The sequence below is a fragment of the Talaromyces marneffei genome, chromosome 5 (genome assembly GCF_009556855.1).
Source record: "Talaromyces marneffei chromosome 5, complete sequence".
NCBI classification, from domain to species: domain Eukaryota; kingdom Fungi; phylum Ascomycota; class Eurotiomycetes; order Eurotiales; family Trichocomaceae; genus Talaromyces; species Talaromyces marneffei.
The window spans coordinates 151,276-174,087 of record NC_072352.1 but is presented as its reverse complement, the minus strand read 5'-3'; the positions used below and the strand labels follow the sequence as shown (position 1 = coordinate 174,087).

At 46.7% G+C, this 22,812-nt stretch overlaps 3 protein-coding genes across 3 annotated transcripts; 2 read left to right on the top strand and 1 right to left on the bottom strand.

Moving 5' to 3' along the window:
* Positions 1 to 813: 813 nt before the first annotated feature.
* EYB26_006384 (uncharacterized protein) lies at positions 814 to 7,148 on the top strand (the record flags this gene model as incomplete). Its single annotated transcript, XM_054265660.1, has 4 exons — positions 814 to 5,902; positions 5,962 to 6,450; positions 6,512 to 6,627; positions 6,705 to 7,148. 4 exons carry the CDS (start codon positions 814 to 816, stop codon positions 7,146 to 7,148), a joined length of 6,138 nt encoding a protein of 2,045 aa, XP_054121635.1.
* Positions 7,149 to 10,297: 3,149 nt separating this feature from the next.
* EYB26_006383 (uncharacterized protein) lies at positions 10,298 to 12,345 on the top strand (the record flags this gene model as incomplete). The annotated part of the gene is made up of 5 exons (XM_054265659.1): positions 10,298 to 10,517; positions 10,589 to 10,784; positions 10,840 to 11,353; positions 11,422 to 11,913; positions 11,968 to 12,345. 5 exons carry the CDS (start codon positions 10,298 to 10,300, stop codon positions 12,343 to 12,345), a joined length of 1,800 nt encoding a protein of 599 aa, XP_054121634.1.
* Positions 12,346 to 14,664: 2,319 nt separating this feature from the next.
* On the bottom strand, positions 14,665 to 22,768 carry EYB26_006382 (uncharacterized protein; the record flags this gene model as incomplete). The annotated part of the gene is made up of 4 exons (XM_054265658.1): positions 14,665 to 15,869; positions 15,944 to 15,989; positions 16,033 to 22,098; positions 22,151 to 22,768. 4 exons carry the CDS (start codon positions 22,766 to 22,768, stop codon positions 14,665 to 14,667), a joined length of 7,935 nt encoding a protein of 2,644 aa, XP_054121633.1.
* Between the last annotated feature and the right edge of the window lie 44 nt (positions 22,769 to 22,812).

Here is a 22,812-nt window from a genome sequence, read left to right as displayed (position 1 = left end):
ACCTCCCTTCCACTCATAATGGTATATAGCTGTAACATGAATGGCCAATCATCACGCTTGATGTATATTTAGATAGAGTAGCGTTGTATACTCGACCCTATCTGTTTCTGACCCATTAGAAAAACGGGAATCTCATGCACTCCTGCTTCTAGAAGGCTTCTAGGAATATCTTTTGTTGCGATTAGCAGCTGTCGCCGGTTGCTTTGGGGTCGGATCAGCAAAAACTCCGGACATACAAACTCCGCACCCGGCCCCTGGGTTGAAGCCGAGATACGGGCGATATGTCTTATTGCAAACGTATTAATCACTGGTAGTTGCTTTGAGAGATAGAACTCCGGCCCGTCGGACATATTCGTGAACAGTGGCTAATGTTTGCTACACGAGCCCTAACTGCAATGGAACGTTCTTCGAACCACCATGTGCCGGGCCATGGATGGTTGTGTTTTGAGCCCCTCTGGCTGAATGATACATCTGACAAGTAGCGATAAACGGAGTAATGCGCAGAGGGAGTTACTGTGCATGCAAGTGGCCCTAAAGATAGGTTAGTGAAGTTGGCATGTCGGTGCCTGTTTCTGTGTTACTGTGCGGACAAATGTGGTGATCGCCGCCCCTAACTTAATCTCACGTGGAGCACAGGATTTATGACTTTTGAGGAGGGTAGTTCAATTTAGAGTAGCTATCATTTTTCAAGACCTAATATTGATCTGCTTCTCTTCCTTGTACAAATTGAATTCGGTTCTTATCAATATTTGATTTATACAATCACATGGTTCAATTTGCGTGTTGATGAGCCTCAACACTTAGGAAAAAGCCATGGATACACCGTCATCAGAGAAGTTGTCTAATATTACTGACGGAGAATTCTCTCTTCATCTTGAGGAAATTCAGTGTACAGTTTTCGTTAGTAAAGAGGATTTGGACCATCTGAAAGACCAAAGAGAGTTATTTGTGCTGGCACAATCCTCTGCTTCACGAGAACGTATCACTTCAGAAATCGAACTGGCCTTGAACTTTCTTGAGCATCTCTTAGACAACAGCGGCGCGACTTCCTCCACCCGGTCATTCCTCCAGGGATTTGAGGATAAGTTCCTGTTCGAATCTGAGCTACATGCCCTTCTACATGCATCTCAAATCGACCCGCAGACTCGAAACAAATTGCTCTGCACATACTACAAAGCTGTGTCTTCGGTTATATCCGAACCCAGAAACATCGCCTCAAGTGCATTATTTAGTGCCGCAAAAAGCGGCCACATCAATCCATATGTAGTATTTGGCGGGCAGAGCACGGCAAACGCTACAACCGTGAAAGAGCTTGCTGATCTTTATTTGGCTTATACACCATTCCTAAAAGACCTCATCGACATTATTGGGTCTCTGCTAAGTCGCCTCTCTCGACTGCCTCAGACAAGGGAGTATTATTGCGGCCGATATCTTGACTTGCAAGCATGGCTACGTGATCTTGAGCAGGTACCGGGGTCTGACTTCATTTCTGGAGTGACAGTCAGTTGCCCAATGATCGGTCTCCTGAGCCTGGCACACTACTGCGTAACATGCAAGGTCCTGGGCATGACCCCTGGTGAAGTTCAAAGCCTACTCCAGGGCTCTACAGGTCATTCTCAAGGAATCGTCGTGGCTGCGGCTATAGCTATTTCGGATTCATGGGAATCATTCTACAGCGCTGCGCTGACAGCAGTAGAGACACTTTTTTGGATTGGATTTGAATGTAACCAGGGCTCGCCAAGGTCATCTCTGTCATCTTCGATCATTGAAGATAGTGTTCGCAACGGTTTAGGTCAACCCTCATGCATGCTGAGTGTTGTTGGACTGGAACGATCTCGTCTCGATAGAATCATTGGCGTCTTCAATAAGTCACTTCCATCTACGAGTCAAGTAGCCGTTGCCTTGATCAACACCAGGGATAATTTCGTCGTTGGTGGTCCCGCCAAATCTCTCGCATCACTTGACACATACCTACGAACAATCAAGGCAGATCCCGAAATTGATCAAAATCGTGTACCTCACAGCAAGCGCAAACCTATAATACAGCATCAGTTTCTACCAATAACTGTACCATTCCACACCGAATATTTGTCAACACCGGCTCAAAAAATAAAAGATCATCTATCTTCCTACAAGATATCTCCCGAAATGCTCCAAATCCCACTCCATGACAACCGAAACGGCCGCGACTTTCGTGAGCTGCCTCATGGAGCGAACGTGCTTGATAGCCTGATTGATGCGATATGCTCGAATTGCTGTGACTGGCCAGCAGCACTTGAGTCATCAACGGCGTCACATATTTTGACATTTGGCAGCGGTGGTGTGCCAGACCTGGTCACGAGACTTGTTAACGGCAAAGGGATAAGGGTCATCAGCGGATCTGACTTTGAGACCAGAGACTCAGATATTGGAAGTAAACTGGATATATTCTCTCCATTTTTGCTTTCAACATCAACTAGAGTGGAAAGCTGGGCAGAAAAATTCCAGCCTCGTCTCGTACAGCCTACACATGGAGATATACGATTGGAGACCCGACTCAGCAAACTGTTAGGCGTCCCACCTGTCATTGTTGCTGGCATGACACCGACCACCGTACCATGGGACTTTGTGTCCACCATCATGAATGCTGGATACCACGTTGAGCTTGCGAGTGGTGGTTATTATAATGCGGAGGAAATGTCTGCCACTATCGACAAAGTGAAGAATAGTGTTCCTGCTGGAAGGGGTATTACATGCAATCTGATTTACTCTAGCCCCCAAGCCATGACGTGGCAAATTGCCATGCTTCGTCGATTAGCTAAAGAGGGTGTTGCCGTGGATGGCTTGACCATCGGTGCTGGTGTACCCTCGCAAGAAGTCATGACTGATTACATAACTGGCTTGGGCTTAAAACACATTTCCCTCAAGCCTGGTTCCATATCTGCCATTCGTGAGGTAATAGAAATTGCCAAAGCACAACCCCAGTTCCCGATTGTTCTACAGTGGACAGGAGGTCGAGGAGGTGGACATCACTCTTACGAAGATTTTCATGCACCGATCCTTCGTACATATAGTAGCATTCGCAGATGCGCAAACATCATTCTGGTCGCTGGAAGTGGATTTGGTAGCTACGAAGATAGCTATCCCTATCTCTCCGGAACATGGGCTACTCGGTTTGGATACCCTAAGATGCCGTTTGATGGCATTCTGCTTGGAAGTCGCATGATGGTGGCTCGCGAGGCCCACACATCTCCCGCAGCCAAGAAGTTGATTATTGAGGCCTCTGGAGTACCTGAGACTGAATGGGAGAAAACCTATGATGGTGCTGCAGGAGGCGTCATCACCGTCATCTCAGAGATGGGCCAACCCATTCATAAAATCGCCACCAGAGGTGTTCTTTTCTGGCATGAGCTGGATAAAACAATCTTCAGCCTACCCCACAAAAATCGCGTCGAGGCTTTATTGAAGAAGAAGCCATATATTATCAAAAGACTCAATGCAGACTTCGCTAAACCATGGTTTGGGCAGAACTCCAAAGGCGAACCTGTGGAACTATCAGAAATGACATACGTCGAAGTCCTGCGTCGGTTGGTGTCTCTCATGTATGTTGCTCATCAGAGCCGCTGGGTCGCACCTTCGTACGTAAAACTCGTTATAGACATTGCAGATCGTACGTTGGAAAGACTCCCGCTAAAGGGTGAAGTTGAAATTACGGTAGCTTCATTGCAAACCCCCCAGCGCTTCCTTGAAGAGTTTGCTCGGGCCTGTCCTCTTGCTTCCACAGAATTACTTAACCCGGAAGATGTCAAATACTTTATCCTTCGGTGTAAGAAGCGTGGTCAGAAACCGGTCAACTTTGTCCCTATAATTGACGAGGATTTCGAGACATTCTTTAAGAAAGATTCTTTGTGGCAATCGGAAGACATCGATGCTGTCATAGATCAAGATGCTGGTCGTTGTTGTATTCTTCATGGACCTGTTGCGGCTCAGTACTGCAACACTGGCAATGAGACGGCCAAAGAAATCCTTGACAATATCAACAAGGGACTCATCAGGAAAGTAGGGGAGAATTTCTATCCAGGTGGATTGACAGCGCAGTGTGAAAGTGCCAGCCTTTCCTCTGAGAGCTGGTCTGTAGCTACTCCAGAATCTGACAGCAGAGATATATCCCTTACCCCGGTGGATAGTCTTGCTGGTGGAATTGAAGACCTTTTACTATCGACAGTGCTTATTCTCGGCAAGATGGGTAACCCATGGATTCGTTCGCTCTTCACGGATGAGTATATTCTTCACGGTCGCGATCGAAAAATCAATCCATTTCATCGTTTAGTCCAGCGAGGGTCGAAAGGCACCGTGGAAGTCGACCCCGAAATCTCGTTAATTACCATATGCGTGGAAAATGAAGATAGTTCCAAGAGTAAGTCTATTGTGAAAATTTCTTCTCAAAATGACTTAGACATCGCCGTGGAACTTTCATTCCCCAGCTTTCATGGGGATGAGCCAGTCGTTCTACCACTCGCTTTCAGCTACGACCCAACAATGATGCCGTACAGAATAAGTGAGGTTACCGTCAGCCGTGACGACTGTATCAAAAGCTTTTATAGCAAGGTATGGTTCGGGGTGGATATTAGTTCTTCTACGGAGGATACTCGCTCAACAATCTGGGGACCAGAGATGACCCTTACCGCGGAAATGCTGGAAGGTCTTGTTGATACTGTCGGCCGAACACATCCCCATGGAAAAAATATTGTCGGGGGTTCTGACACATTCCCTATCAGTGTCGGCATCGTTGCTGCATGGGATTCCCTCGCGAAACCCATCGTTTTGAAAGCTATTCCCGGAGACTTACTTCGACTTGTTCATCAGTCGAACTCATTCGAGTACATGACAAATACAGCGGCTCTTCGTGTTGGAGATGTTATTCGGTCTAAATCAAATGTTAAAGCTATTTACATTGAGGACGCGGGAAAGTATGTGACTGTTGAAGGACAAATCTTATCCTCCAATCAACCAGTATTGAAGGTCACATCAACATTCCTCTTCAAGGGAACCTTCAATGATTATCAATCTACATTCAAAGAGACGAATGAGCCAGATATCATCTTTGAAGTGGCCTCTGAGCAAGATGAAGCTATTCTCAAGGATCGCGAATGGTTCCATCTCGAAGATCCATTTCTGTCCCTGGTCGGCAAGACCTTGCTATTTGATTTGCATTCGGAAGTAACGTGGAAAAATAAGACAACGTACAACACGTTGAAAGTATCTGGACAAATCTTTCAGAGAAATAGTCTGGGACAGATTCAGGAAATAGGCAGTGTAAGCTTCGACCATGGAGAATGCGTTGGCAATCCAGTCATGGATTTCTTGCAGCGGAATGGAACTCCGGCCGCTGCAAAGAGCGACCTCACAAGTCCTGGCTGGACCGGTGTATCATCGCTGGAAGTCCAGATGCCTACCAGCAACGAGATGTACACTCGTGTCTCAAGAGATTATAATCCAATTCATATGGCATCTGTGTTCTCACACTGGGCGGAGCTTCCTGGAACTATCAGTCAAGGAATGTTCACTTCCGCTATTGCTGTTAATGCTGTTGAACATCTATCTTTGAATGGAGAACGACACCGACTACGGCGCTTCACTGCTACTTTCACTGATATGGTTCTTCCTAGCGACCGACTTGTAGTACGCTTGAAGCACGTGGGAGCCGTTGATGGCCGACTAGTATTCAAGGTATCTGCGTTCAAAGAAGATAACGAGAACCTGGTTTTGGAAGCAGAGGCGGAAGTTGAGCAACCTCAATCCGTTTTCTTATTCACAGGACAAGGAAGCCAGTTGCCTGGAATGGGTATGGAGCTGTATAAGACAAGCGAAGTTGCCCGCCGTATTTGGGACGAGATAGACACCCATATCTTCGAACGATTTGGTATGTATCGCGTCTACTAGATTCTAATGAAGCGTGGCTTATACTGACTCATAATTAAGGGTGGTCGGTAATTGACATTGTTTCGAACAATCCGAAGAGTATGACTATTCATTTCGGAGGCAAACGTGGACGACAATTGCGCGAGAATTATCTAGCAATGGAGACTGAGATCACAACACCAGATGGTCGGATAATCAGAAAGACGTTACTGCCTGGATTGACGCGTGAATCTCGATCCTACACATTCTCATGTCCATCTGGCTTGCTCTTCTTCTCCAGCTTCGCACAACCAGCCATTGTCTTGGTGGAAAAGATTATGTTTGAAGACATGAAAAGCCGTGGACTAGTCCCATCGGATTCGTTTTTCGCAGGTCATTCGCTCGGTGAATATGGAGCTCTTCTAGCGTTTTCCGGTTTCATGACAACGAGAGAACTGATGGAATTGGCATTTTACCGTGGTCTGTCCCTACAATTTGCTATGGAGAGAGACTCCAATGGTGAGACAAACTACGGCATGGTGGCAGCCAATCCACAGCGTATAGGAAAATGTAATGCATACACGCATAGCTCTTTTCGCATGATGTATACATACGCTAACTGTGATAATAGTTTTCAACGAGGGCTCCCTACGGCAAATAATTCGTATGATTGCTACACAAAGTGGTGAATTGATCGAGACTGTGAACCTGAACGTAGAGAATGAGCAATATGTCTGTGCAGGAACAGTGAGTTTGGTCTTGTGTCTCTGGATGACTTATTTTTGGACTGTAATGCTGACACGATAATCTTCTTTTTCTTCCAGCTACAGAACCTGCATGTCCTCGAAAATATTCTAAGCTACCTAGCTACGGCCACCCACGGGGCAGAACTTGTGGGTGAGATCATGACAACTAAGGATGATCTCTCTGCAACGACAATCGGGCAGAGACTGGCTGTCAACCTTGTTGAGGCAAACAAACTTCCCAGTCCCATTCGACTAAAGCGTGGTAAGGGCACGATTCCCATTCCGGGAATTGATGTTCCATTTCACTCTTCATTCCTACGTCAATCCGTGGCCTCGTATAGAAAGATTCTACAGCGACGAATCCCAGAAGAGAACATACACTTGGATCGCCTTTTGGGAAGATGGATTCCTAACGTCATGGCAAGGCCTTTCTCCATTGATAATGATTACTTGCAGGAAGCTCTGGAGTTGACGAACAGCCCCATTTTGGGTGAATTGGTCAATGGGCCCATCACAGTTTAGACTTCCCATCTCCTTGATCCACATAATTATGTACTTGTTTTTTCTTTTTATGGGCTCTGATTTCCTGGCGTATCTAAGTTAACCCTTTCTGATTGTTCTCCTCTTCCTTCTGTGTTGGATATTCTGTATAGACTGGGGACATTTCATCAAATTTCTTGGGATCACGAATTAACCTTGCAAATAGTCCAAATACTAGGCTATTACTATGGCTCGTTGTCAGTATCATGGTTATTAGTGCGGCTAGTGACGCAAAAAGATACCGCAAACGGCAAGCCTGTTGTAAGCAAGATGATCTTTGAATAAATTCCCATTTTGAGACATTACTGGACATGCCTTAGCTTAGTTGCAAGCTCTATATAGTATGTCGGCCGAGTTTAGGGCTAGTGTTTTGAGGCCCTTTGTAAACTCTGCTCCGTGCGCCGAGTGAGGTAAAGTAATAGTTGACGTGATATCACTGTGGCAAGATAGAAGAAATACCAGTTATTTTATTCATTGGGACTGGAAGGCATACGGCCGAACCTCCAGCTCCTTGGCCCCCCCATGGCATGCGTATTAGTATGTTTTGGAAGTGTCGGCACAGCCCGCCGAGGATCGTATCATCCAGTGCAATAACAAGGGAGAAATATATCCATTTCAAAGGCATTGGATCAGGCATTTACTAATACGCGGGCTTGGCCGCTGGGCGTATCGAGCAGAAATTCAAAATATCAGGGTTCGACATGGTTTGATTTCAGTGCTATCAGGGTCTGGCCTAATTCGTGTTCGTCGGGGATGCAAGGCCTCCCAGGCTCGATCTTCCGGCCCCTGTCCTCAGCACCATGGAAGGGCGGAACGAGGCTGAAGCCATGTCTACGCGTACATCTATCTGTATTTGCTTTTTCAGGCGGAGAGAAGGTGGAATAACGATGCCTAGCGGCGTGCTGTGATCCGTTGGTGATAAGCGAGCACGTTCCACTGCAATTAAGGGTTATTAGCACGAAGGATCTACTTACGCAGTCCAGCGACACTAAGAACGCCATTTTTCATGTTCAGTCAAACCTCGTAACCCTAACTATGTATCTTTGATGGTGCGTGGGCTGGTCCGTGGTTGCGAATGATCCGATGCTCCGCTCTTTCCTCCGCATCCGCGGGGGAGTCGGCTGAACCTAAATCCCGGCAACCGGGTCGTACGGAAATTACGATACCTGTATCGTATTGTTGTTACCTCGACCCGTGGGCCTCCTTTTCCATCTGATTCATTCAAGCATATAGAGACGGACGCCAAGTGGATACGGGACCACACAACTGACTTTACCGCAGAGTACTGTGTAGATTGAGTTACTGCACATCGTGTAATTTACTCGTATCGATCTATCGCCGACAATATGATGACAACCAACGCGTCCCTTTGAAACCCTGGCGAAGTTTAAATGTCATCCAACTTTGATTCTCGTCGAATGAGCGCTTGAGTCAAGGACTTGACCGAGTTATACGAAGGCCATGCAGCAAAAGAGATATCAACACTCGGCTGTGAGTATTCTCGTTAGTTTACAGCCCCTTCAATCTATATCTATGTATACGTACTTCGTATGGAGTTATGCAAGTTCAGATTGAATAATGACAGGCCAGCCTTGGCATTCTACGATATTGACATATTGCAGTCTTGTTGTAAGCCTGATTATTGAATATGCGTCCAGGTGGGTAGTGTTAGTATTTACATAGTGTACACTTCGTACAAAGTAGTCCATCCAGTTAGCCGTAAGGCATAGTAAACTAACGTGGCAACAAGTGCCTCATATACCTTCCTTGCAACCTAATTCTAAGTCCATTGGATGCTTTAAGTTTAGCATTAGGTTTTTAGCCGAGCTTTGTCTATCTCAATAGGCAGCTAATAACCAATACTATGAAAATTTGGCAATATTTTGAGGCTGCAGATCACACCCTGCAGGTTTAAAAAAGCAAAAAGAAAACCACAGACGATATTTTCTACATTAGGATGAGTAAACCGTATTTGCGGGGATTTTGAGAGATTTTTGATAGGACCAACAACCAGGCCGCTAATATTACCTCGGACCACTGCAACCAACGGGTGGAGTCTGATAAGGCGTAGTTGGCTCTTTAACATACCATGGCTTGCTTGTGTTGTCTCAGCCGAGGGTAATGGTGTATTTTAAAGGTTTTAAAGGACGTTCAGTGGCTTAAACTAAGCTTAAGTTATCTATTCCCACATCAAAAGCGTAAGATTCGTCTTACTTAATTTGCATCCATCGATGATATGCGTATATATATAGATTATATGCACGGTAAATGTAAAGCACTTCTATCCATACGCATGTCAGACTATATAATCAGCTAGCTAGATATTATGTACGGCCCGGGCCCTGAAATGCTATAAGCGAAACCGAAAATCGGCGATGTTGTTATGCAACATCAGCTCTGGGGCCAGTGACGCTGATGTGGGCACCCAAACGCACCATCGTACGGTTGGTGGGTTATTGATCAGCTTGAAGAACTCTGAGACAGTATTAAACAAAGCCGGCCGTATCAGCTCTAATCATATATTCAGCTGTGTAAGCATAGAAGTGGCTCGTATCCCAAGCTACGGATCGCTATCTTACCTCGACCCTTGCGTTCCTTTCTAACTACATCGAGTAAATAGTTTAGTCTTATGAGCCAACATTCTAAAGGAATACATTGCAAGTTTCTAGCGCCAATTACACAAACATACCGCTAGTGTCCTTCGAGAGGGGTAATATTCCGTACCGGATGCAGTGCAGCGCTTAAAGTATATGGGGGCAAATCTTCATGAGGTGGATAAAGTCTTCCTGGTCATAACATAAGGTGATTGTGAGAACTACGTACATTTACCCCATCCACGTGGGAGAAGTAAGGGCCCCAAAATAAGTAAGTTATAAGTACGTTGTCTGTTCCAAGCTAAAGGTTTGTGGTAATGATCCGCTCAGCCGTACATCGGGCAGTCAATGGAAACACCTTCTGGAATATTACTAGGTTTGCTTTCAGCAATACACTATATACCAGCTTATAAAGTCCTATTGACACCCATCTGACCATAACCAACCGTTTGCGCCATATCTATCATCGAAATCTCACACCCACTTTTGGTATAAATGTTAAACGATCACATAACATAGATAAACTTCCGCTGAACCATGTCTTCCTCACCTGGCTCTGACCAAGGAGCTGCCCCTCGCCCTCGACAACAACCTGGATCGGCTTGTGAAGAATGCCGGCGACGAAAATTACGTTGTGACCGTCAACAACCACGATGTGGAGTCTGTGCAGAGACCGGAGTGGAATGCCATATTACTCCGCTCCGGCCACCTCGAGGACCCAAAAGAGGTCAATTTAAGGCACTTCAAAACCGTGTTGGTATGAACTCAATTGCCTGGATTTGGTGGGATACTTTGGAAACAATACTTTCGCTAACATAGCGAATGCAGCCGCTCTAGAAAGTCGCCTGACTGAACAGGCAATTAATTCAATATCATCCGAGCCTCTGAAAGCATCAGAGGAAAATCAAGAGAGGGCTTCACCTGACCTGGATGGCAATGCAGATCCACAAACACACCATCCTCCTACGCAGACTAATCTTGATACTGCTGGCTCGCGTATACCGGAATGGATGCGAGCTGAACTGTACGCAATAGCTTCTCATGCAGCTATGGATCTTCCCTACTAATTCTGAAAACAGGGATCAAACATACTTCGATAGAATACATCCCATTGCCCCAATGCTTCATCAGCGAAGATATTTCTCTTGGGCCAGGGTCCCAGGGCAATCCATGTCACGAACATGTCTACAATATACTATGTGGATTTTGGCGGCTTCGTGCTCTAGGCAATTTCAGAGCATTTGCGACATGCTATACAATGAGACTCGGCAGATGCTCGAGGTACTTGATACCAGAGATAGTGAAATTGATGGCCTGGAGATCGAGCAGGTCCAGGCATGGATCCTGCTTGTATTCTACGAGGTTACCAGAAGCCATTCACGCCGTGGTTGGATTAGTGCAGGTCGTGCTTTTCGATTAGTTCAATTGATGCGGTTGTTCGAAATTGATGGAACTGGGGGGCTATTGTCACCATCAAATACAGAGGACTGGGTCGCGCTTGAGGAAAAGAGGAGGACATTTTGGATGGCATATCTCTTGGATCGTTTCATTAGTGTACAGAACGGACTACCGCTGACACTGAATGAGCAAGTAGTATGTCTCCATCAAACAGCATCCACATAAATATGCAAAGCTTTCCTGCTAACAGGTTATCTCTAAAGATTCTCACTCGATTGCCTGCCGGCGATACCGAGTTCCAAAGTGTACAGCATGTACAAATGGGATTCCTCTCTGAGGAAATCACCGCAACCACCCCTACTGTTATGTCACCCTTCGCTGAATGCATCATACTTGCCACTATTTGTGGGCGAGCATTGCTGCACAAACACTGCGCTTCCGTTGAGCGTGTCTACGGCCATACATCCCAGGATTTCTGGGATCGACATCACTGGATTAATAACATTCTCACACAGAGGATCACAATGTTGACCATGAAATATCCCCCGGCGTCTCAACACATCGACCCGATGTTAATTTTTACTGAGATGGTCGCCAACACAGCAATTCTTTTCCTTTATAAAATCATTGAGCTGATGCCTTGCCAAACTCCCAGTAGCTCGGCTAATGTGATTGAGTATAAACAACGAGCGGTAAAGGCGGCTGGTGAGATTGTCACCATTACACGAGCACTGTCTCTATTTACTCAAGCCAAGGTATACATACCGATTTATGCTTAAATTTTGACGAATGCTCATTAATTTACGTAGATCCACCCTTTCACTCCGATCTGTCTCTATATTTGCGCCGAGTTCTTTACACTGCATCGAGAAGATGACACAAATTCTTTCCTTGATTTACAGCTCCATGAAGTCATGGAGGCCTTGCGAAATTTACAATCCGTTAATAACCTAGCACGGAACTTCCTATTGATTTTGGATTCAGAGTCTAGTCAATGTCTGTCGAACAGCAAACCCATAACCTTGGGTTGTGAGACTATGAATGGCACTCAACTATCCTTCGATCCCTCGACATTTGAAGTCACGTCCCAAGCGGGACTTGTCTCTCTGGACCTTCAAAACTCAATAGACGATAGACAGATAGACTTTCATTGGCGGATGGAAAGTGCGGGATATAGTAATGTATAGACTAACACCGACCGCCTATATCATGCCCTGTTATGGTTATGTTTTGTGCTTGTATAGCTTACTGCTAAGACTAGAAGGATTCGTGGCGTTGCCAAGAAGGCTGGTGGTTCTACATGGCTTTTGTTAATGTTATTATGTTTTGTGCTCGTATAGCTTACTGGGAAGACTAGAAGGATTCATGGCGTTGTCGAGAATGCTGGGCATATGGTACTGGTTCTAAATGGCTGCTAATGTTATTACGTGTTGTGCTCGTATAGCTTACTGGGAAGACTAGAAGGATTCATGGCGTTGTCTAGAATATTGTACTAGTCCGAAATGGCTTCTCATACTATGCAGTATGTATGAGATTCATATTCGACCCCACCCACCGAATCCGCGTTGTTTTGTTGTGGTCTGTTCTTTATCTTTATGTTTTCTAACAACATTTATCAACATATTTGATGCTCCGTAATAGTAAAATTTTGCTTCTGTCTGTTTCTTGAATAGGCTTCACTCTTGTTCAGTGCCAGTATCCCATTGATTTTGTTCTCATCTGTTTGTCACTATTATTGAAGCCACTGGCAGTTATTTTTTAAGAAAAGCCCCTGTGTTCTTAGCGTGCACATCATGTGTGGAGAGGCCATAACTACACCGATTATACGTAAGACATGCAGCGTGCATTAACACGACCAACCCTTCCTCAACCTTAAGCTACTATGTAACTATTTGCAACTATAGTTGACATTTTTTCCGAACGATGATACTCCATTTTCGAATCAACTATAATCATCGTTAAAGTAAGAGCCAATACTAAGCGTTCTTGGTCATTCTTCCGATAGAGGGATGATCCCGGGATATTAAAATAGGTCCGTCCACTCGTAAGAGCGGCAAAGCTTGCGACGTGGTTTGCACGGAGTATGGAAAGCTCCAGTCAACCAGTAGTTACCTGCTTATTATGATTAATTGAAAACTGTAATCGCTAGTTAATCTTGAACCATGTGAGTCCATAACTGGGGAGTTAACATGACCATGGATAACACCGTACCAGTCCCGCTTCTCGAGCGTGTAGGTTTTCTACCTCTGTAGCGCGTTATCCACAATGCCGAGTAATGGTGAGCTATTGGTGTCGACGTTGGTCTGGTGTTCAATAGACATACTGGCAGACAAGAATTTTTGTAGGAATCGAGCGTATCGTCATTCAGTCCTTTGGTAAGAGGATGCGTACTATATTGAGTACGCAGTAGTGGCTTGACTAACTAGTTCATCGGGCTTGTCAGCAAAAGCTTTGAAATCCTGGCAACCCAAGAAGCCAACGAAGTCTTTACTCCATTCCAGAGACTAGCACATTGCCTACCCATGACACGTTAATAGATATACCGCTCAGAGCTGCGTAATCCACACAACACCTCGGAGATCTGGATCTTTTCGGACGCCGACGTGAGTGTTTTCCTGCCTGAATTCGGTTGTATCCTAAACCAGATGTGGGTGTTTAAATATGGAGACAGCTATTCCTGAGCAAGAAATAGTCATCGCTCATTTGATATGGATAATGCCGAGGCAATTCAAGAATTCCGTCTCTGCATTGGCGTGTGGAGTAGAGTTATATCCAAGGAAACCCGCGTGTTTACACTACAACAAGCTTTGGCCCCAAATCATCCCGCCTGTCAGTGCACCCACAGCTAGGATATATCCAAGTCATTTTTTCGGGTATCAGGCGATTTAGGATCATTAGTCGCATTTACAGATGAGGTTATCCAATAAGGCCCACATCTTACGCAAGCGCATTTCAATTTGTCGACGAGAAGGTAGGCTCTTTGTATACGAAGAAATCACTTTCCTGCTTTCTTCAGGGCTATACGACACCTATAGTCTGATATCAGCATTATGATGATATGTAAGTATGCAAATTCATTTTCGTCTCCACTGAAGTCAGTTCCAGGGGGTTGGAGGAGTATCAATGATTTTCCAGATCGATTACGGGGAATAATTATGTGCCTCGGCGAAATTGTTGTCTACGGAGGTTCAAAGTGTATGTGATTTAGGTATAATATTCTGATGACTGCCAATCGAGGAGTATTGGATTGGTTCGCAACCTGAATCATCAAAATATCCATACTTACGAAGACATTTCTAATAATACGGCAATTGAGAGAACGTAGTAATCGTTTCGAGCTAATAATGTAGTCATGAATAATGAAGAGGACACGGTCTATATGCTAAAACAATGAAGTATCACGAAAAAGAAATATACAAGAGTAAGGTCAAACAGTCTACATGGATACAAAAGAAATCAAGAACGGTCTTGGGTAATAAAAGGGGGAAAAAAGACAGTCAGGAGCCTCAGTACAAGAATCCCATATCCCTCCATGCTTTTACATATTGCCGTGTAACGTCTGCGCTCACTGGACCAACTGCTGCTAATGTCGGAGAATGCTCGCGGCTCTTTGTAGTATCAAGGAGCAATCCACCACACGACATTCTCAAAAAATTATCATCCAAGAAATCAATAAGCCGTACCGCAGGGTTGTCCACCTCAGACCCCGGGAAGCGTCGCACCATGCCCACCCAGTCTTTGAAGGGAATAACGTTGCTTGAAGGAATGCCCAGAGCCTCAGCGAGTACTGGAATTGTATCCCGCCATTGCTGACGAACAGGGTTGTCGATGTGGTAAACTGGGTAAGGACGATGGTCACCAGAGATCAAATCACCTAGTGTAGCTGCAACCGCATCAACAGGTGTCCAGGAAAGTTCACCTTCAAGAGCTGGAAAAGCCCTCAGTGTTTGTGACGATTTGATTAGGAAAGAAAAGTGCTCCATTGGATTCCAGTAACCGCCTGAGCTAGATCCGGCGACCTGACCTAATCGAACGGCCATCGGCCGGAATCGGTCGGGATGTTTATGAAGTGTCTCATCCAACATTCGCTCACAAACCAGTTTGGCATCGCTGTATCCGTTGTCAAGTACAGAGTTCATCTCGACACGAATTTCCGGTACGTTACGCTCTCCACTCCATATCGGGTAATAGCCCACTGTAGAGATTGAAGATATAAGCTGGAAGGTGATTCTCCGTGGACCGTTTGCTGAAGCTTCGTTTGCAAGATTGATGAGATTTCTCATGACAACGAATTGCTGCTCGAAGCCCATCAACGCTCGTTTGCCGCTCATTGGCCAAGCATTGTGCACGATGTGAGAAACATCGCGGACTAGACGATCGTATTCACCACGCTGAAGACCGAGCAGAGGTTTGTGCGTATCCGTTTCAATCACCACTAGCTTTGACATTGCTGCGGGAGTCAATGAAATGCCTTTGGACAGGAGTGCTTCTTGCTGGCGTTTTGATGCATCTGAGCGACTGACTCGATTGATACAGAACACTGTCTTGACAGAGGGTAGATTGGCCAAGTGAGCAACTAGATGAGATCCGACGCTCCCAGTAGCTCCTGTGACAAGCACGCCTTGATTTGAGAGTACAGGGTGGGCAGGTGAGGAGATAGAGACTGCGGTAAAGCCACTGACTGCTTTCTGAAGATATTTACTGACGGCCGCTTTACGTGCCAGAATGTCAGTTTTCGGAGCTTCATTCGTAACAGCCTTGGGAGGGATAGGGATTCGGTCGTACCTCTGGCCGGAAGCCAGCGCGATAAAGATGCGCTGGATATTGACCTCTGGACGGTGTCCATCAGTATAGTCGACATGTCCAAAGCCTACCGACTTGAGGTCCTTCTCCCACCGTGACTGGTGGGCAATTGCGTGACGGCGGCCGTCCTCAAACAGCCACCAGCCTTCAAGTAGACCAAAGATCACATCAATCCAGTATACAGTTTCAGTCATCTCAAGCATCATTAGGAACCCGTCAGGGCGTAGTGCCTTGCGAATGTTTTGCGTAGAGACAGTAAGATTGTGGGTGGCATGGACAGCATTGCTTGCGAGAATTAGATGCTGAGTTCCAAGCAGATCATCTGCTGGCTGTTTCTCAATGTCGTGGACACGGAACTTCATGAACGGATAGGCTTTGAACTTTTGACGAGCGGCGGCCACAAAAGATGGTGCCAAATCGGTGTATGTATACTCGATAGGGAAGTTCAACTCAGCCAGCAATGGTACAATCCATTTGGTGGTGCCTCCAGTGCCAGCACCCATCTCCAAGATCTTTAATGGCACTTCGTTCACTGGTAGTTTCGATATCAGACGACGAAGGAAGTCTTTCATCTGTTCGTAGGCCAACTTGTTCAATAGAGAATCACCGTAAAGACCAGAGACTAGTTCACGTCCTTCGGCGGATCCGAAAATGAGCTTGATGCCGTCCATCTTGCCAGTCAGGACGTCAGCAAGTCGAAGACCACAGAATTGGGTGAGTCTGTTTGCAAAGTTATGATCGGGGTAATCTCTAACCAACTGCTGGCAGATGTCGTTGCTCGATTTGGTTGGTGTAGCCACGGCAGTCCTTGTAATCACACCGTTCGCGTCAATGTCTATCAAGCGAGCTCCTTTCTCTAGCATCATGTAGAGGTACTCCGCAAGTCGATTATGCTGAGGCAAATACTTGATAGGTTCCAACTTTTGACCTGGCTTGGCTCCTTTGAGGGATACTCCAAGTTGTTCAAAGGCCTCGACGGCCAGAGCAATGCAAAGCTCATCTTGCTTGGGCAGAACATTGTCGATGTAACCGGCACAGCGGTAGTCTTCGATGAATTTGTCAGTCAGCACCTTCGTTTCGTGGAAAGCCTCAAGGATAACCGAAGCTGGGAGGTCGAGGTTGCCTCCTGTGGCACGTGGCGCGTTGGAAGAGGAAGAAGAAACCCCGGGTACCGAAACGGAAGGAGCTGGTTTGGGTGGCTCAGCCTTGGAGGAAGAAGATCCGTTGATCTGGACGTCAAACTCTTCGACTGACAGATCTTCCAGCATCACCTCCTCTGGCACGTCGACGCCGAACTTGGACGAGATATCAGCGCGTAGTTCAGTCGAAAGCAAGGAGTCAACACCAAGGTCGCGGAGAAGTGTGCTTCGGGTGACGCTGCTCTCCTCAATGCCCAAGAACTCAACGAGGAATTCAATGACATCTGCTTTGCCAGCTGACGAAACGGAAGTAGCGGCATCGGATGGTGTGAACACCCTTGCATCTTCGAGAGACTCGTCGTCGTCTTCATCTTCCTCTTCCTCGTCATCGTCGTCTTCAATCTCTTCGGCCGCACCTGCAGATGCTGGGAGATTGGCCCGAATACACTGCAAGAGTGCTTGGAATGTGGTTACCTCCACAAGTTGATCTTCAGGCAATGAGCATTTGAAAATATTCTCAATTTCTCGTGCAAGCTCCATGCCCATCAGAGAATCAATTCCAATGTTTGCAAGCTCAACGTCCTCTTTGATTTCTTCGGGCTCAAGGCCTGACAGCTCTGCCAGCATTGCTCGAACCTGACCAGTGATTTCCGGCTGGCCAGACGAAACCTTCTTCTTGGGTGCTTTGGGTGCTTTCGGGGTTTTCCGAGGCTTTGTCACAGCAGGAAGAGACCCAACGTTCGATGATGTAGCTGGAGTAAATGCAGTCACGGCGGTCCCAGCTTGCACCTTGGCTGCTGCCGAAGGCGCGGCAGAACCAACTCCACTACCGTTAGGTGTAAGACGGCTAAGCAGCTTGCTCATAGACATCTTTGCGACCTTTGCATAATTGATGCCAAGAATAACCTCGGTGAGGTCACCGGTGAGGCCATTGAAGATAAAAATATCTGTGACATAAGCCTTGTCGCCGTGCTTTTGGTGAAGAGCAAACACATCCCATGACGCAGGCCGCTCAACGGTAGATTTTACTTTGGGTGATCGAATCCATTGTTCAAAGCCATTTGCAATGTACATGTCGGCCGGCTCGCGGTCCGTCATACAATTGACCCATATTCCGCCAACTTGACTGAAAGCGTCGGACAAATGGGCATCCAGCCACGTTTCAGTTGATGGCTTCATGACGACTCTACCAGCAGACTCGGTACCTTTACCGACCAGTTTCTGCAAGCCGCGATATTGTTCACCGTAATCGACGATTTCACCAAAAGTCTTGTAGATGTTGCGACCCTGAATTACGTCGTCTGCATCGTCCGTTTTGAGTAAAGCCACACAACGTTCGTGGCTCACGAAACGCTCATATCTGGAAAAGTCAGCCTGAGCTTGGGGGTCATCTAAGCCCCGGAAAATAAGCTTTCCAGTAACATGGGTGGTCGTCGCAGCCTTTCCATTGCCAGTGCTATAGATCTTGAAGTTCCAGGTATGAGCAGCGTCGTCAAGCGCCTCATACTCGAGCCAAACAGATCGCGACGGATCCACGCAGATTGGGGCTTGGTTATCAACCGAATGTATTTGAGGCTGCATAGTGTCGGTCACTCCCGGATAAAGTGTGCGAAGACCCTCGATAGTCAGATCGACTTCCACAGTCGCAGGACAAATTGCAGCAGTATTGGCAATAACATGACCGGTGACTAACTCTTCATACTTAGGTATCATAGTATTGATACGGAAACGAGGTTGGCGCTTCTGGGTATCTTGGTGACCGACAAAGGTCAAAAGAGTCTTGGGAAGCTCCTCAACAGTTGTCTTTACTACTTCAATAACAGTGGGCTCCCCACTGGCCTTAGGGGGCTGTTTCATTTCAATCCAATGCCGAGATTTTTCGAATTGATATGGTGGAAGTAATAACGGGGCATATGAGTATGTTTGCTTGGAGCTGTGAGCCCAGAAAGAAATGTCGAGCCCGTTCTTCCACAAAGTCACTGTTGCATCAGAGAGATTTGACAGTCCACTGGAGGTATTCGTGATGTTGATAGCCTGAAAATGGTGCCCGCCAGAAGATCCCAAAGCACGACTAGCCATGTTGGTAATCGTTGAGTTGGAGCCCGCCTCGATCCAAATACTGGAAGGAAATTCTTGAGCGAGTCTTTGCACGGCATGATTGAAATAGACAGGGTGCCGCATGTGCTCTGCGACAAACTTGGAGGTTAAATCTCCACTCAAGACAGTCTCAGTGGCTCTCTCGAGGCGAATAGTGGGCTGACAGAAGGTCAGCTCACCTCCTACTTTATCCAAGTCTTCCATCAATGGCTCTACCAAAGTGGAGTGGAAGGCATTGGTGACATTCAGCACCTTAGTACGCATGGAGGCGAAAGTACCGGTGGATGCAGTCTTGACGACTCCTTCAATAGCTTTCATAGAACCCGCAAGTGTGAAGCTACGGGGTCCATTGTAACAAGCAATGGTTGCTGCTACTTCTCCTGTAACAACCGACTCCGAAAGCAGGTTCTGAACCTGTTCGAGATCACCTTCAACTGCCATCATGGCCCCCTTTTCAGAACCCCAATTCTCACGAATGATCTTAGCGCGGCCAATTATCATCTTGACAGTGTCTTCGAGGCTAAGCGCTCCCGAGACGCAAAGCGCAGTCAATTCTCCGAAGCTGTGACCAACGACAGCTGCCGGTTCAACACCAGACTCAATCCAGGCTTTAGCGGACGAGTACTGGACGGCAAAGAGCATTGTCTGCAAGTGCACCGGATCTTCGACAGACGTTTTTTGGAAGACTCCAGGGAAAATACTGCTATGTCCTAGCTTAACCACGATAGCATCACACTCATTCAAGTGTTGGCGGAGAATGGTCACATTATCGTAAAGTTGTTGGTCCAGACCAACAAATGTAGACACTTGACCTCCAAAGCAGAGTATAACAGGTTTGGTTGCAAGTTTTGACTGAGAAGCAAGCTCAGATTCGCCACTGGCAAAGGTGGATAATTTTTGTTCTAACTCCTGCAGAGAAGCAGCATTGAAGATCAGACCCTTGTCATGAATTCTGTTGGATTGGCGGGAAACGTTGAAGGAAACATTGCCTAATGTCAAGCTTTTCGAAGAAACTGATTTGGATTGCAAGAACCTGACGAACCGCGATGCATAAGCCCTCAAACTCCGATCATCCGGACCGGTGAACCAGAATGGAGACTTGGAGCCTTCCATTGCGGGTGCCAACTTGTCCGTAAATGGAGCCTGCACAACCACCATGGAAGCGTTGGAACCGGAGGCTCCGTAGTTGTTGATCAAGGCAGCCCGGAAATTCTCATTCCAGGTCAAGACTTTTGTTGGTATTTCCATGTTGTGGTCCGGGCTATGGTGTATGTGAGGGTTAATACTAGAGAAACTGGCCTGTGCGGGAATTCTGGCCTCTTGAATCATGAGGACGGTCTTAACGAGGGAGATTAAACCTGATGTACATTCGGTATGGCCAATCAAGCCCTTAACAGACGACAGCTGAAGGGCTGTTGTTCGATTTATTCCACCGAGCACATTGTGAATACTCTCGTATTCAGCCGGATCACCAACCGCTGTACCAGTACCGTGTGCTTCAACAACAGTAATCTGTTTGGGCTCCAGGCGAGCTTGAGCAACGACATTACGGAAGAGATCCGAAAGAGAAGGTGCGTTCGGAACGAAGATAGGAGTACAGTTCTGGTTTTGGTAAACAGCAGAGCCTGCAATAGTTGCTAAAATTTGGTCACCGTCTTCGATAGCAGAAGACAGCTTCTTGAGGAACACGGCCGCGATACCCTCACCCCGACAGTATCCATCTGCCTTAGCGTCAAATGGTTTACACTGCCCAGTTTGACTGAGAAAGGAGGCTCCTGCTAAGTTTTGGAACCAAAGTGGATTTGTCATGATATTGGTTCCTCCAGCCAACGCTGCTGAGCATTCACCGCTGAGGATTGCTCGACAAGCCTGGTGAACAGCGACAGCGGACGATGAGCAAGCAGTGTCGATTGTCAAGCCGGGGCCGGTCCAACCGAAATAATGACTGATCTTACCAGCGATAAAACTCTTCAAGTTTCCAGTCGCTGAGAATGCGTTAGGGGCATGACATGCAATGTTGTTCTCATAATCTGCTGCACAAACACCAACGTAGCACCCAACTTTTTTATTGACGTTCTTTGATCGAAAATAACCAGATTGCTCGACCGCCTGATAAGCACACTGCAACATATGCCTTTGTTGAGGGTCTGTGGATCCGATCTCACGTGGACTCTTCTTGAAGAATTTGTGATCGAATGCATCATGGTCTCGAATGAAGTTTCCAAACCACTTCCTCTTGGGATCGACATCTCGGAAGATGGTCTCAAAAGTGATTCGCTCTTTTGGAACTTCTTGGTGTTGCGATTCCCCTCTGAGAAGAAGGTCCCAGAACTCCTCAACGTCATCAGCGCCAGCGACTTTGAGGGACATGCCAACAACTGCGATATCGTTATCTCCAATCAGGTGCGGGTTGGTGTTGGGCTGTTGGATAGTTTTTCCGTTCACATCAGCAATATGAATAACCTGAGAGCTAAGCACTCGCATGATAGAGGGAGGTACGGGTCGCTCCGGGCCAAATGAAAGAAGGAGGGAAGCCTTGTCGCTTAAGCTTTTTTCTTGTACGGACTCAAATAATTGATGCCATTCCGATTTATCAACCAATATTTGGCGCAATGCGGCATGATGTAGCTTGCTGTTAGCTAGATCCTCAATCTGGGTGGTGAAGCTGGTGGGAAGATGTAGCTCCGACAGCTCTGGGAATTGGAAATCGAGTTGTGTGTTGGTAAAGTCAATGACTGAATCCAGATCTTTCCGGTGCGAGTCGCTGTGGAAACGGCCAACGAGACCAACTTCATTGGCAATGATACCAGCGCCACGGAGTTCTTTTTGTAAAGCCGCAATGGTCTTGGTCGAAGTTGTGACAGTTGCACGACGCTGGTCATAGCTAACCGAAATGTAGGCCTATGAGAGTCAGAACTAACCATAGCAAGATAGAAGGGATGAATATGCCTACATCTGAGAATTCAGCCAGGATTCGCTTTAGTTCGTCCTCACCGTTGGCGGAGTTCCAGGCAGTTGCCAATGATTTCGAAGGACCCCGTTCGGTCGGTGCGTCTTGCGCGTCTACAACAGCTCCGATAACCATTGCAAGGCGTACTGCGACCGAGCCGTACTTTGCAAATCCGGTCTCATCAGCGCTGCTGGATACGGCAAGGGCACTAAGTATACCGGTGCAAAATCCTAGAGTCTGTGTTTTGTCTGACTTCCGGACGTCTGGGTGTTCTTGGATATAATTGGCATATTGCGTCAATTGGGTGATGACGACAAGCGGGCTAAGAAGAATGTTGGGAAGAGGGAAACAATCGCCGCGTATATCACCGAATTTGATCCAGTCAACCAGGCTGTGTAATTCCTTTGCTCCATCGATCGCCTCCAATCTAGGGTTATGTTTTAGAAGGCTTGTCCATACGATAGGCAACTCATCGACAACATTGAGAACCCATTGGTAAGCAGGCGAGCCGAGAATGGTTGCGCGTAATTTGAGGAAGGCTTCCTGATCAAATGACAGGGCCTGAGGACCGAAAAGAAGGACAGTGTTCCCCTGAGAGGGATTGACTATCCGGCTTACCATATTTGTGGACAGTGTTACCGTTCACTGCAATAAACCGCTATCAT